Source organism: Tamandua tetradactyla, chromosome 20, assembly GCF_023851605.1.
Source record: "Tamandua tetradactyla isolate mTamTet1 chromosome 20, mTamTet1.pri, whole genome shotgun sequence".
NCBI classification, from domain to species: Eukaryota; Metazoa; Chordata; class Mammalia; order Pilosa; family Myrmecophagidae; genus Tamandua; species Tamandua tetradactyla.
The window spans coordinates 59,468,512-59,484,748 of NC_135346.1; the positions used below are offsets into that span (position 1 = coordinate 59,468,512).

A 16,237-nucleotide genomic window follows, 5' to 3' on the forward strand; every position below is an offset into this window, starting at 1 on the left:
TGTGTCTGATTTTTATTATTATTATTTTTTACATGGTCAGGCACCGAGAAAGAAACCCAGGTCGCTGGCATGCCAGGCAAGAACTCTGCCACTGAGCCACCGTGGCCCGCCCTGCATCTGATTGTTTTCACTTAGCAAAAGGTTTTCAAGGTTCATCCATGTTATAGCATGCATTAGCACTTCATTACTTTTTTTAAAAAAAATTATTAATAAAATTGATCAATATACAATGCATGCAATGCGAACATTCTTAATATATGAACATTCCATGCTTGGTGTGCAATCAGTGGCTCACAATATTATCATGTAGTTGTACATTCATCACCGTGATCATTTCGTAGAACATTTACATCATTCCAAAAAAAAAGAAATACATAAGAAAAAAGAAAAAACTCATACATACCATACCCCTTACCCCTCCCTCTCATTGACCACTAGTATTTCAAGCTACTCAATTATTTTAACCTTTGTTCTCCCTATTATTTGCTTATTTTTATCCATATTTTTAACTCATCTGTCCATAACCTAGATAAAGGGAACATCAGACACAAGGCTTTCACAGTAACATAGTCACATTGTAAAAGCTATATCATTAGACAATCATCTTCAAGAAACATGGCAACTGGAACACAGCTCCACAGTTTCTGGTACTTCCCTCTAGCCACTCCAATATACCATAACCTAAAAATGAGATACCTGTATAATGCATAAGAATAACCTCCAGGATAACCTCTCAACTCTGTTTGAAATCTCTCAGCCACTAACACTTTATTTTGCCTCATTTCTCTCTCCCCCCTTTTGGTTGAGAAGATTTTCTCAATCCCTTGAATGCATCGAGTTTTAAATTTCAGTAATAGTACCTTTCATGTTCAGGTGTTCTCTCGGATTCTTTTACAAATCTATGTCATTTCTAAAGACAGCTTTATTGAGCTATAATTTACATATCATAAAATCCACCTGTGTTAACTATACAATTCAATGATATTTGGTAGATTTAAAGAGCTATGCAGTCATCACAAAACAATTTTAGAACATGTCCAATACCTTGAAAAGATCCCTTATGCTAATTTGCACAATCTATTCCCATTCCCTGCCCAGGTAACACTCTTCTGTTTTCTGTCTATATAGATTTGCATTTTCTGGACATTTCATAGAAATTAGATCATTCAGCATGTGGCTTTGCATCTGGCTACTTTCACTTAGCATGTTTTTGAGGTTTATCCATGCTGTAGTATGTTTGTTCCTTTTTATTGATGAATAGTAATCTGTTGTATGGATGTACCACATTTTGTTTACTCTTTGACCAGTTAATGGGAATGTATTGCTTCCAGGATTCTTTTTTTATTGGCTATTATGAAAAACGCTGATATGTCATGCTGCATATAAATACGTGGACATGTATTTTCATTTCTCTTGGATAGAAGTAAAATTCTAAGTCATATGGTAAATTTAGGTTTGACTTTTTAAGAAGCTGCCAAACTATTTCCAAAGTGGTTACACAATTTTACGTTCCCACCAGCAATGTAGGAGCTATCTGCACATCTTCACCAATACTTATCATTGCCTATATTTTTTATTATAGCCATTCTATTGGTTATGAAGTGGTATTTTATTGCAGTTTTAATTTGTATTTCCTTAATGCCTAATAATGTTGAGCATCTTTTCATATTCTTAGTATCCATTTGCATATTTTCTCTGGTGAAATGTTTATTCAAATCTGTTGCCCATTTTTAAATTGTTTGTCTTCTCATAATTGAGTTGTAAATGTTCATTCTATATCCTGGATACAAGTCATTTTTCAGATACATGATTTGCAAATATTTTCTACCATTTTATGGCTTGTCTTTTCATTCTCTGAGTACTGTCTCTTTACATGCAAACGTTTTTAATTCTGATGAAGTCCAAACTTAACAATTTTTGTTTATGGACCATGTTTTTGGTGTCATATTTAACTACTCTTTTGTCTTGCCCAAGGCCATGAAAATTTTTGCCCATATTTCCTTCTAAAATTTTTATAGTTTTAGCTCTTACATTTAGGACTATGATCCATTTTGAGTTCATTTTGTGTATTGTTTGAGGCAAGGACATACATTCTTTGTTTTTTGTTTTGTTTTGTTTTTGTATGTGGATATCTAATTGTCCCATCACCATTTGCTGGAAAAACTATTTTTTCTCTATTGAATTGCCTTAGCATCTGTTTTAGTGTGAGAGCTACTGGAATACAATATACCAGAAATTGAATGGCTTTTAAGAAGGGGAACTTAATAAATTGCAAGTTTACAATTCTAAGGCTGTGAAAATGTCCAAGATAAAGCAAGGCTATAGAAATGTCCAATCGAAGGCATCCGGGGAAAGATACCTTGGTTCAAGAAGACTGAAGATGTTCAAGGTTTCTCTCTTTATTGGAAAGGCACATGGCAAACATGGCAACCTCCACTAGCTTTCTCCCCAGACTTTTTGCTTCATAAAGTCCCCCCAGGGGCATTTTCCTTCTTCATTTCCAAAGGTCTCTGGTTATATGGGCTCTGAGATTTTTTTCCAAGATGGTTCCCTTTTAAAGGACTCCAGTAACCAATCACACTTTGAATGGGTGGAGACACATCTCCATGGAAACCACCTAATCAAAAGTAACCACCCACAACTGGGTGGGTCACATCTCCATGGAAACAATAAAAAAGCTCCCACCCAGCAATATTGAATGAAGATTAAAAGACAGGGTTTCCTGGGGTCTACAGCATATTCAAACAGGCATAATACCTTTGTCAAAATACTGTGTTAGGGTGGGTCACAGTGGCTCAGTAGGCAGAGTTCTTGCCTGCCATACTGGTGAGCCGGGTTCAATTCCCAGTGCCTGCCCGTGCAAAAAAACAAAAAACAAAAAACAAACAAAAAAACACAAAAAACTATGCTATTTTTAGTAGTTTTTTGTTCCTGCAGATATTTTCAAGCTTGCCTTTTATTCTTTTGAATCTATTTATTTCCAGTAATTCCTATATCTACACTGTTTGTGGGCTTGTTTTTTTGTTATTTCTCCTCACTTATGACTTTCATTTCCTGGTATGCCTATTTATGTTTGACTTATAGAGGTTATGATAATTGAAAAATCACTTGTAGAAATAATTTGAAGTCTAAGATGAAGGTACCTTTCTCTGGAGAAGATTTCTCCCTATTATTCCAGACACCTGAAGATACTACTAATCCAGGGCCACCTAATTCCAAGTACAAGGTTTGAAGTTCCTTGTACCATCCAGACACTGTGAACGCAGCCAGGATAAATCCATGGAAACTCATTTACTTCCAGTTCACCCTTAATCTGAAGTAGGTAGAATCAGTGTGCTGGTTTGAAAGGATGTATGTACCCTTGAAAAGCCATGCTTTAATCCTAATCCCATTTTGTAAAGGCAGCCTTTTCTTCTAATCCCTATTTAGTATTGTATGCTTGAAACTGTAATTAGATATTCTCCCTGGATTTGTAAATTAATCAAGAATGGTTGTTAAGCTGGATTAGGTACAGGCATGTCTTCACCTATTTGGGTGGGTCTTGATTAGTTTCTGAAGTCCTATAAAAGAGGAAATATTTTAGAGAATGAGGGATTCAGAGAGAGCAGAGAATGCTGCAGCAGCACGAAGCACAGTCCACCAGCCAGCCTTTGGAGATGAAGAAGGAAGACGCCTCCCGGGGAGCTTCATGAAACAGGAAGCCAGGAGAGAAAGCTAGCAGATGACACCATGTTCACCACGCGCCTTTCCAGTTGAGAGAGAAACCCTGACTGTGCTTCTCACTTGACAGAGAGAGACCCTGAACTTCATTGGCCTTCTTGAACCAAGGTATCTTTCCCTGGATACCTTTGATGGGACATTTCTATAGACTTATTTTAATTAGGACATTTTCTCAGCCTTAGAACTGTAAACCAGCGATTTATTAAATTCCCCCTTTTAAAAGCCATTCTGTTTCTGGTATATTGCATCCTGGCAGCTAGCAAACTAGAACAGTAAGGAACCCCATTTTTGTATTGGAAGGTCTCCTATGAGATTGCCTACTTGGGGTGTGATTTCTGGGTTTTGATTTCTGACCCCTTTCACCCTTTGAGAACATCAAAAGTAAAAATTTGAGAGGATTAGCAAATGTCTTATAAACATGGCTTCAGTCCTGGAATACCTTTTTGTGTCCTCATTTTCTTTCAGTTTTAATGTGATTGTTTTTCTATCTTTTCAGCTCCTTACAGTTTTAAGATTGCATGTCTAGCACTTTTAGCTGTTTTCAACAGGATCATTTATATGAATGCCAAGTTTGACTTTCCTGAAAACCGGAAATCTCTCCCATGTTCTCTGTGCTCCTGGAATATTGCCTTCTTTTCGTACTTACCTTGCACCCTCATGCCACAGGGAGGGAGGTTGCACGTGCTATTCCCTCAGGCTGGAAACCTCCTGTCTCCTCCTCTTTCTCTCCTTAACTCCTATTCATCTTTCAGATCCCCATTCAAGTGTCACTACCTCAAGGAAGCTTACCCAGAACTCCATAACTAGATCAAATCCCCACCACCACCTAACCCTCTCCTGCTAATTGCACTTGAGTACTTCTTTTTCCTAATGTTTGTCCCTATTACAATATTTCAGCTGTTTGTGTGGTTACGTCTAGAACCCCTGACCATGAGCTTCAAGATGACAGAAGTTGCATCTGTATTGGCTTACTACTGTCCTCAAGTGTCTGACACATAGTCAATGCTTAATATTTACAAACATGTAAATATCTTAAGATACCACTTAAAATGGCAATTCACTATTCAAGGGAAAGGTCCAATAGTTTGGGAGGCTAATCTTCTCTATATAGCTGTATTTCATTGTAAAGTGACATATCTACTTTCTGGAATACCATGACCCTAATTAGTAGGGAGACGTAAAGCCAGAGATTATCATAGTGGGTCAGGGTTAAATTTAGGACCCTCGCTGGCTGACCAACAAAGGGCAAATTCCAAGAGGGGGTCAGGCTGCAAAGAGAAAAATATTTTTGAGAAAAACAGCAATAAACAGCATCTCGGAACCAATTGACCCTACATGAGTAAGAAATCTAAAAGCAAGCATCCACAATAGAGGAAAAAGGGGAGGGTAATAAAAGTCAATAAAAATTACAAAATGAACAAAAATCTATAAAAACTGATTGCCGCCCCCCCCCCCAACCATCCTATATAACCTGTACCTGTTCCTCTGCTCAGGGTTGCCACCATCTTAGGCTTCAGCCTGCCTGTGATAGCCTCACAATAAAGCTCCTTTGATTGAGTTTTGGTCTCTTCTCCTCTCTCCTGCTTGAGAAACCTATCATTTTGGTGCCAAAACCCAGGACCGGAAATGGAGACAAAACCTCCATAGGAGGGGATGAAACCCACTTGCCTGACTTCAGCACCAACACTGGCAAATCATCTCAGGAACTCTTGGGACTGGCAGCAGAAGACTGAAGATGCCAGGGGAACTGCTCAAGGCCCCCCAATAATCACTCATTTGGAACCTCGGGTGACTCTCTTAGTAGCAGTGCTTGCAGTAAACTGCAATGAAAAATTCATCTTTGAGACCAACAAACAATACAGTTAGGATGGCTAAAGGTGACCCCAAGAAACCAAAGGGCAAGATATCTGCTTATGCCTTCTTTGTGCAGATGTGCAGAGAGGAACATAAGAAGAAAATCCCTGAAGTCCCTGGCAATTTTGAGGGATTTTCCAAGAAGTACTCTGAGAGGAGGAAGACAATGGCCAGGAAGAAGAAATCTAACGTTGTTGAGATGGTGAAGGTGGACAAAGTATACTATGATTGGGAAATGAAGGATTATGGACCAGTGAAGGGAGGCGAGAAAAAGAAAGATCCTAACGCTCCAAAGCAGACACTATCTGGGTTCTTCCTCTTCTGTTCAGATTTGTGCCCCAGGATCGAACCCACAAACCCTGCCATCTCTACTGGAGATGTGGCCAAAAATCTGGGTGAGAGGTGGAACAAACTGAGTGACAACGAAAAGGAGCCTCACAACAACAAGGCAGTGAAGCTGGAGGAGAAGTAAGAGAAAGATGTTGCTGACTGTACGTCTAAAGGGAAGTTTGATGGTGCAAAGGGTCCCACTAAAGTTGTCCAGAGAAAGGTGGAAGAGGAAGATGAAGAGGAGGAGGAGGATGAATAAAAACATGTTGCCCTGTCTCCTTGTGAATATCTCAGAGTAAGGGCGCACCGTACCAGAAACTGCTCTTGTTTGAGACATGTCTGTTGCCCACATTAGATTTAATTACAAAATTGGATCATCATTATATTGTAGTCTCTCAAAGTGCTCTAGAAATTGTCACTGGTTTACATGAAGGGGCCATGGGTGTCAGAAGAATCCTGAAACTGCATCAAAGTTGTACATATTTTCAAACATTTTAAAAATGGAAAGGCCCTCTGGTGTTCTCCTCACTCTGTGCCCTTTGATGTTGGTGTGACAAGGCATGAAAAGATGTTTCTGACTTTTTTCTTTGTTTGTTTTCTAACCTGTAAGGTGGTGCTAACTCTGATTTTTGGTTAGAAATCCTGTTATCAACTGTACATCTATATCTGTACCTGTATATCTACAGTTCATAAAAAATGAATGAAATGAGGGAAATCCTCAGATGGTCCGTGTTGGGCATCGAGGTGGTGGCAAAGATGCCTCTTGGCAGGGTCACAGTTCAGGGCATACATTGGAAAGCTGGACCTGTCGACACTGCAGTGGGCATCCATTTAGCTTCAGGTTATCTTGGTTTTGTATATAGTGACATAGCATTTTGCTGCCATTCATAGCTGTGGAAAGAGGAGGTGGGTCAGCTGGCATGAGAAGTGTTTGGATTGTTTTTTTTTTTTTAGTTAAGTGCAGTAGTTTTAAAACTGTTTGTTCTCCAACAAACTGTAGAACTCTTCATTGTCAGCAATGTGAAAAGGCATTGCATCAAAGCTCAAGAACCTTCTGTCCTGAAACACAATTTACAATGTTGTTACTTTTGTGTGTGTTTAGAGTGCTGAAATGTTTTTGAAATTAAATAAACATTGTTATATTTAAACAAAAAAATTCACCTTCAACAAAAGGAAACTTTTGAAAGCAGCAAGGCAAGCATATAAACTATGTTCTACCTGTTAACTAGCCTAACCTTAGTTATATTAGAAAAAGAAACTAAACCTCTGTTTTAATCTAAAATTCTTAAAAGATCACATAAAAATAGTAAAGAGGGCACAAGAGAATGCTGCATATGACAACTCGTCATGGCTAGGGTCTATCTTATTTCTCCTTTCCTCTGAAGACAATTTTAATTCCACTTTGTTTTAGTCTGTCAAAGCTGCCAGAATGCAACACAGCAGAGATGGGTTGGCTTTTAATGAAAGGGGATTTATTTAGTTAAAACCTGATAGTTCTTCAGAGAAAAGGCAGCTAACTTTCATCTGAGGTTTTCTCTTACACAGGAAGGGACAGGGTGATGTCTGCTGGCTTTCTCAACTGGTTTCTGGGTTCCAACAGCTTACCCTGTTGGAAGGGCAATTCCTTTTTGCATCTCCAAAAGTCTGGGCTGAGCTGTGAGTGCTGAGATGAGGTACACTGAGCTGCTTGGGCTGTGCTGCATTGAGCTCTCGTCCGACTTCTCTCTTTTAAGCCTCCAGCTAATTAAATTAAACATCACTTATTGCAGAAGATACTCCCTTTAGAGACCACAGATGTAATCAGCCATAGATGAGTTTCACATGCTAATGATTCAAGTCACAGCAACAGAACTAGGCACTATCACCTGGCCAAGTTGACACCTGAACCTAACTAACACACATTTTTTATATAATTATACTCCTTCTCATAATTATACTCCTCCTCATTTTTGGATCCTATCTCTTACAACTCTTAACCAGTTTTATTTGCAGAACTGTCCAAACAGTGACAATTCTGACTGTCAGTGACATGCCACTCCTCCAGCAAAAACACAGGAACCAGCCACTGCCTTGTGTGAAACGAAGGGACAGCTCTTTGCCCTCTACCAGCCAGAAGCAGATACAGAAAACAGACCTTTTCCCTTCAGTATTCCAGGCAAATTAAAAGGAAAAGTCTGGATGTCAGGCATAATCCCTCCCCCCATGATGTGACCAACTCCTAGCAGATAGTCCGAGAAGTTCCCCCCACCCATGATTTCCAGTAAAACCACTGAGCCCACCCCAGCCCATACCCTCTTGCCCTCTGGCAGCTGTAATCTTGCAATAAACTCCTCTTACCCAACATCTGCCCTCTGGCAGTTGCAACCCTGCATGACTTCAGATGCATTTATATTTAAAACCTCGCCAATGAAAAGCTGCCAACTCCCTGCTTAGCCCTTGGCTTCTAAACCAACCAATGAGAACATGCCAATTCCCACATCCAAACTAGCCAGTGAAAATCCACCACCTCCCTTTCCCTATTTCCCACTAACCATTCTATATAAGCTGTGCCCCTTCCCCTGCTCATGGCTATTGTCATCTTAGATTTTAGCCCGTCTGTGGTAGCCTTGCAATAAAGCTCCTTTAATCGAGTTTTGGTCTCTTCTCCTCTCTCCTGGTTGAAAAAACTATCATTTGATTTACTTCCTTTTTTTTGTTTATAACATTAATTTTAATTTTAACAGTTAATTTTGAGTACTTGTAAGACAAGTACTTTTAAATATTGAAAATCATTTTAATGAGCATCATTGCTGAATCATTATAATGATATTTCTTTTAGTCTCCAGTATTTAAGAGCAGCTAGAAATAAAAACCTAAAATTGTGGAATTGTAACCCACACCAAACTCTAAAATCTGTTCTACAACTAATTGTGGTGCTGTGCTTTGAAATTTATTATTTTGTGTGTATATGTTATTTTTCACAAAAAAAGGAAAAAAGTCGATTGTGATGAAAAAAATATTTATTCTTTCTAGTCACCTGTATTCTGGAGCAGCTAGAAGGAAAAATCTGAGAGGATGGCACAGCAGTCCATGACAAACTCTGGAATCTGTCCTGTAATCTCTAGTTGAAGAGTGCTTTGAAAGCTATTTCTTTTTTATTTCTTTGCTTTGTATATATGTCATATTATATAATTAAGAAAGTAAAAGCAAACAAACAGAAAACAGATTGCCCTACATTGCTAGGACCTCTTGCTCCTCACCTCTTTCTTCCCGAGAGTGCCTGCGTGTTCCTTTTCTGCATACATATTTAATACATTTTCTGCTGTGCCTTTGAATTCTTTCTCACAGCACAGCCAAGAACCTAGACCCAAATCCTTCCAAGGCTCTGGACCCAAGACCTGGACTTACAGAAGCCAGAAGTTCAAGTCCAGGTACTAGGCTCAGACTTCGGGTCTGTTTCACATCCCAGAACCTCTGATAGCGGACTAGCAGCCTGAAGATCTGGGTTCTAGTCCTCCTTTTGCCACTTCTTTCTAGTTGTATGACCTTAGGCAAGTGGCTTAACTTCCTGTATCTGTGGTTTCCTATGTGTAAATAGAGGAGGTTGAACTAGAATATCACTGTAGCTTCTTATCTGCTCAGGCTGCTGTTTCCTTTAGAGCAACAGTAGTTCTTATGGCTCAGTTCCTCATCCCCTCCCCCTTATGTCTGGGTTCCACAACTGACCATTTTAGTTATTTACTCATAGAAAAGACACCTGGAGCTAGGAAACACTGGATTTAATGTCCCCTAGGATCTCTAACAAGTATAAAGTGACCACAGCTTATAATGTCTTCCATGACCTGGCCAATTCTTGACATTCAGATTTCAGCTCAAAATGTCACTTCCTCAGAGGTACTCTCTGAACATCCTATTTAAAATATCCCTCCCATCAAGTAATGTCCTCTTCAAAGCACTACAGTTTTAAACCTATACCTGAAATTATCTTGATTTTTTTTTTAATTCTCTGCCTTCCTTCACAGAAGAACAGGACTTTGCTTTGTTGGTTGCTATACTCCCTGTGCATACTGGTTTGAAAGAATTACGTACCCAAGAAAAACCATGTTTTAATCCTGATTTGTTTTGTGAAGGCAGCCATTTATTTTAATCCTTATTCAGCACTGTAGGTTGGAAACTTGATCAAATTATCTCCACAGAGATGTGACACCCAACTGTGGGTATGAACTTTTGATTAGAGGGAGATGTTAGAGCCCCCCCCCCACCTCATTCTAGGTGGGTCTTGATTAGTTTACTGGACTCCTTTAAAAGAGGAAACATTTGGAAAATCTTGAGGGTCCTGAAAGCCATGAGAATGAAGAGAACCACAGAGCCCAGTTAGCCAGAGACCTGTGAAGACAAAGAAGAAAACTGCTCCTGTGGGAGCTTCCTAGAACAAGGAGTCTGGAGAGAAACCTTGAACTTCATCAGCCTTTCCTGGGTGAAGGTAACCTCATGCTGATGCTTTAATTTGGACATTTTTATAGATTTGCTTTAATTGGGACATTTTCTTGGCCTTAGAACTGTAAACTTGCAACTTAATAAATTCCCCCTTTTAAAAGCCATTCTGTTTCTGGTATATCACATTCCATCAGTTAGCAAACTGGAACACAGTGCCTAGAACAGTAGCTGGGACTAAGAAAATGCACCATAAATGTTTGCTGAATTAATGTAAGAAAAAGTCTGTAGTCATTCACGGGCTTCCCCTCCTCCCATCTCATTAAGGAAAAGTGTCTTCAACAAGTGAAAACTCAACCCCAAGGAGACCTCTCTCCACTGGTAATACCCACTCAGTGTCCCTCTTGGCCTCCCCCTGGAAAAGCTGCTTCAAGGGAAGGCAAATTTGCCCCAAGAACTGGTCAGAGAACCAAAGCAAGTGATGTCTGACAGCGAGTATGAGGCTGGCCTTCTCCCACAGGTGCAGGCTCTGAGGCCACTTGAGGAGGCAGCTCTCCCTCTGCTCGGGGCCAAGATCTCGATGCATCACCGAGGTTGTGAACGTCTGCTTCCGGAGCTGAATGACCACGAAGGGACTGCTGAAGCCTGAAAGCCCCTTGGCCTGCAGAGAGTGCATCTGGAGAATGGGCATCTGCATGTGAGTCGGAAGCCATTCCTTCCCAACTACAGACCTGCTGGGGGAAAGTAACAGCAACGTGCTCGTGCTTAAAATGGGCCCCATGTCCCTTTCCTGTGGAGTGCTGGGAACTGGAAGGGAGTCCAACCAGGGTGGATCGGGCCCCTGGATGCAGGACGCTGCTTTCCAAGGAAGGAGGGACTGATGGAGGTAGGAAGTTCACTTGTAAGGCTGGGAAAGTTGGGTTTGTTTAGGTGATTTGGGGTTATGTGGGACTGGCAGGGGTAGGCTGGCCTGGCTCACAGAATTTTCTATAGGCCACTTACTGGAAGGAAGAGGCTGGCTACTGCATAGGGGAATGATAGGAGGGGACCCCCAGGGGCCCTGAAGGCAAAGTAGGGAGTCAGGCTCGAGGAGAGGAGTGGGATGAATGAGGACCGGGGTGGGACGGGGTGTCTCTGGAAAAGGCGGTCCCACCGTGACACCTGTACTGAGACGCAAACTCCTCCGCAGGTTTACACCCGGTCTGTGTGGGCGGAACGCCCTCCCTGGTTCCGCCTTCCTCCTCCTGAGTCTCCGCCCCTTTCCCCCTTGACTGGCATCCTTTCTCCCGCATGCCTGGGGTGGGGTCAGCAAAAGCACAAAGAGGGCTTTTCTGACTATAGGCCTTAAGGCCGAGGTCACGTGCCAACGCTCAAGTCTGGGTGGGCTTGGGGAGCAGGTGAGGCCTGACGGGTCCCATAGGGGCCCTTGGCCAGGGTCTGACTTGGTTCTTTCCTTGGATGAATTCCGACCGTGTTTGGAAGGGCAAGGTTGTGATACAGTGCAGCCCCTGGGCGGTGGAGGAGAGGCCTTCCTTGGCCGCTGGGTCCTCGTTGAGGGGCCTCTCAGACTCCCTCACCCAACCCTGTTGGTTGAATTAGAAGTTCACTGATCAAGGGAAATGCTTAACGCCCATTGCCTTCCGAATAGAAAAGCGTCTTCTCAGAGTTAAGGTTGGCGGGATGGTTTTGGTTGGGGTTTGGCAAACCATGATAAGTAGCAACATCTAGCTGAAGCTTGCGTAAGAGTAGCCTCTCGACTCTATTTGCACTTTCTCAGCCATGGATACCTCATTTGTTAAAATTCTTTCCCCCTTTTGGTCAGGAAGACATTGATCCTGCTGGGCAGGGCCAGGCTTATGTCTGGGAGTTATATCCCACATTGCCAGGGAGACTTTCACCCCTGGGGGAGGGCAATGATTTTACTTATAGAGTTGGGCTTAGAGAGTTGAGCAACCAAGACCACATATGAGCAACAAAAAAGGTCCTCTGGAAGTAACTCTTAGGCATAACTATAAATAGGCTTAGCTTCTCCGCTACATAAATAAACTTCACAAGAGTAAGCCACAAAATCAAGGGCTTGGTCTATTGATTTGAGGGTCCCTTAATGTTTGACACAGTATCAGGGGTTTCCCTGGTGGTAAAGTTCAATAGTTTCATGTTTTTTCTCCCATCCCTCAAGGAACTTTGCCAATATCTGTCCAACATACTCTGGGGTGTATCCAGGCATTACATTAAGTTATACAGAATTACAAGCCCTCATTTCCATTCTGGGTTCCCTGTGTTTGGGTTGTTTAAATGATCTATCCAGACAGGTTGAGTTAGATTACCTGCTACAGAAAATTTAAGTTCTGGGCAAAATAAACCTCTCTTCCTTTAGTCTCATATGGTAGGTGAAGTTCTAAAATAGAGACTAGGCCCTCCTTACCCCTGTGTTTTGATTTACCTTAGTCCCAACCAGATCCACTCTGTTCTTTTTTTTTTACACACTCAAGTCAAAATTTAATTTTTTCCCTCCTTAAATAACGTATTTAATTAGTCATGAGGCAGCTATTCTGTTTTCAATAACCGCATTTAGGGATACATCCATAGGACTGATTAGATAGTCCAGGCAAAATGGTTATAGAAATAGAGGCAGTGTCATCTCAGAAAACTCATTTACATATCAAAATCTATTTTGATATCTGAAATTTACAAAAAGTAAATTCTTCAAATTAATGTCTTGTGTAACTCAAGCACTCTTCTCTTGGCAAGAGGAAGCTAAAGCTTATCCATGAAGGTTAAATGTGCTTAATATGAAATCTTTCTTCTAAGCTGATTTGGACCGCTTAAGAAATTGATGCTCAAGAAACAGCATGGTCTTTGTAGATTTTTGCTATCTTAAAATCAAAACCCTGTATATTCACTCATCAACTACCTTCCTCTTCTGTATTATTCTTGGCACTCAATGAGACTGTTTAAGTCTATTATACTTTCACATTCTCAAATAAGAACTTAGGACTATAAAATGTGCATAAACATCTTGCAAATAGTATATTTGGAGAGATAAGACTTTTTATACTAGAATTTTACAAAAGAGGAGAAATATTATGAATCAACCTTCTTTTTAAAGTAAAGTGAGAGAAAACTCAAGCCCTGTGTACTGTTATAAGATCTAATGGGACATTGTAATGGGCCATCAGTACTGACAATATAAAAAATTTTAAACATTGGAGATGGGACTATGGGAAGAAAAGATAAAAAAATTTTCAGATGTTTCCCATCTTACAAAAATTTATCGACCCACCAAAGCCACTTGTCTACATGCCAGAAAATATTCCGATATAAGTCAGTTCTTTCAGTTGAGGAGGTCATAGTGACATGTGCATTATAACACTTCTAGACTTCTACATTTCCAAGGAAGGAAGCAATACGTTTCACAATTCCACTCTTCCCCAAACCCTTAAACTCAGCATTGTAGGCACAGAATATAATCAAATCTGGGATGTTCTCTCTCCAACAGATAAGTAATAGTATAGCTATATTCTCAGAAAATACTGCCTTGATATTCTTTCCCATATAATCAAACACTTGGTGGCCACAGGTTTAGCAGCCTGCATTAGCTGACATTAAATGAATTTTCTTGTGCCACAAGTCCATCTAAACTTCCTTTTAAGTCCTTTTATAATAAAGTCCAAGAGAAAACCTCTGCTTCAGATTGAATTAGAGAGCATTAACCTACAAGGACATCAACTCCACTTTGAACAATGCTGACTAAAACTACTGTTGGGGTTCACTGAAGAAAAAGGACAGGAGGGAAAAAAGGTAAATCACAACGAATCTCTTTCGGTCAGTTAAAGGCCATAGCTGTAGCTGGGATATTAAAATAAATTAATCTCACCAGCCCACATTCTAAAAGTTAATGTACTAGTAACAATCAACAGCAGGAAAAATAAACCCGCTAGCAACCAGCCCACTCATCAGCAAAAAGCAGTTTAACTCAAATACTGAGACTGAAGTATAAACACCACCTACCCAAACTGCTCCATCCACCTCAACCACCACCAAGGAAGAGAGGAAAAACTGCTTAAAGAAACAACAACAAAAGCTTAAGTGTTTCTTGCAAGGATAATAATAATGGTCTAGCTCCTGAGACATTACTCAGAAAGACTAAAGGTGGAATGAAGGCAATGTTTAGGGATTTGTATCCCACAAATAGTATTAAAAACTCAAAGTGCCACAAACATACTAACTTGTCTATGAATTAGAGAACAAGATATTGCTGCTGCTTCTTTTTGTCTTCTGACTATACAATGTTTTGTAGACTCTGCCCTTCAATGTGAAAGCATGATATTTTTAAAAATTAGCTTAAAAATCTGAAATTATTTGACACCCCAATCTTTGGGACCATGTATCTTAACTATGAAACTAAACATACCTATACCTTCTCCTTCCTTCAATGAAATCACCTCACAAAAGTCAGAAAACTAAAACAATCCAAACATGATTCATGTTTAAGGTCCTGGAAAGTATTAAAACTTTTAGAGAAAAAGGAAGGAAAGATAGAAGAAATAGAGAGAAACAAGATAAAGAAGGAGGAAGCTTTAAAAGAAAGAAGGGGAAAAATCAATGGGCCTCTCTTTTATTTGGCGACAAGCAAATGCAAGAAAGTTCATTTTTGTAATTTGTTCAGTTATCTGTTTTTTGCACATCTGCATTCTGGCCAGAAGGGACTTTGAGGTTTTTCTGCAGCACATGAGCATCTACAGGTTCTATCCTCTTATAATAGTTCTTCTTTGTCTCAATAATCTCAAAGCCAAACTTCCTGTAGAAGTCAATTGCTGACTCATTGCTGATCTGGACATGTAGATAGATGCTGAAAAGTGCCATCTTTTTCACAGATGTTTAAGACATGATTTAACATTTTAGTTCCTATTCCTAGTATTTGGTAAGGTGCCAGACATCCTAGTGTCATGATGTAAAGTCTCTTCTGATTCTGTGAATGACCCACCCTAAAGCATACAGCACCTACTGCAATATCATGGAAATAGGCAAGTTTTGCTAGCTCTCCAACCTCCAGCACATCCTTGTAGAACTTGTCAGTGTAACTGACTGGAAAGATGGCTTGGTTTAATCTCTTCAACTGTTTAATATTGTGTGGTGTCACATCTCCCAGGTCGATCCGGCTACCTTTCATATTCTCCGCCTGCTGAGGCCATCATTACCACTGATATCAACGCTGTCATCGCCACCACCTTGAGCTCTTTGTGCCCTCAGCTCGGGCCACTCAACCCCACAAGCCAGTCTACTCTCCCGGAGCAGGGAACTAAAGTGGGTGACAGAGGCCCTGAGAATCTCGGCCCAGTGCCTCCAGAGAGGGCAGAGTTGTCTCCTGCTGCCGCGTTGGTGCTGCCGCTTCTCCTCCACTTTGTTCTTATCTCTAACTGAAGCCTGATCCTCTTTTTCAGATTCTTTAACAGTTGTTGCATGTGGCAATGCTGACTTTCAGAACTGCAAAACTCCTACTCTGAGTCTCAGGTGTCACACAGGTAGCCAAAGTTCCAGGGAAATACCAGGTTATACACATATAGCACTGCATCTCACAATCTAGAAATAACACTGTGCCCGGCTGAATCTGTGGTGGACCCCAGAAAAGCCATGTCCTTTAATCCTCATTCAATATTGCTGGGTGGGAGCATTTTGATTGTTCCCATAGAGATGTGGCCCACCCAATTGTGGCTGGTAACTTTCAATTAGATGATTTCCATGGAGGTGTGTCTCCACTCATTGAAGGTGGAGTTGCTTGCTGGAATCCTTTAAAAGATGAAGCATTTTGGAGAGAGTCCCTTTTAGTAGAGCCACGAGAAAGCCAGCAGATGCCACCATGTTCACCATGTGCCCTTCCAGCTGAGAGAGAAACATTGAACATAATCGGCCTTCTTGA

At 40.7% G+C, this 16,237-nt stretch overlaps 1 protein-coding gene and 2 pseudogenes across 1 annotated transcript; 1 reads left to right on the forward strand and 2 right to left on the reverse strand.

Moving 5' to 3' along the window:
• Positions 1–350: 350 nt before the first annotated feature.
• Positions 351–6,163, forward strand: LOC143664629 (high mobility group protein B3 pseudogene; annotated as a pseudogene).
• A 4,476-nt stretch (positions 6,164–10,639) lies between these two features.
• Positions 10,640–11,098, reverse strand: LOC143664359 (rab11 family-interacting protein 2-like). Its single transcript, XM_077137993.1, has one exon. It carries the CDS (start codon positions 11,096–11,098, stop codon positions 10,640–10,642), a length of 459 nt encoding a protein of 152 aa, XP_076994108.1.
• A 3,884-nt stretch (positions 11,099–14,982) lies between these two features.
• Positions 14,983–15,490, reverse strand: LOC143664630 (N-alpha-acetyltransferase 50 pseudogene; annotated as a pseudogene).
• Positions 15,491–16,237: the final 747 nt, after the last annotated feature.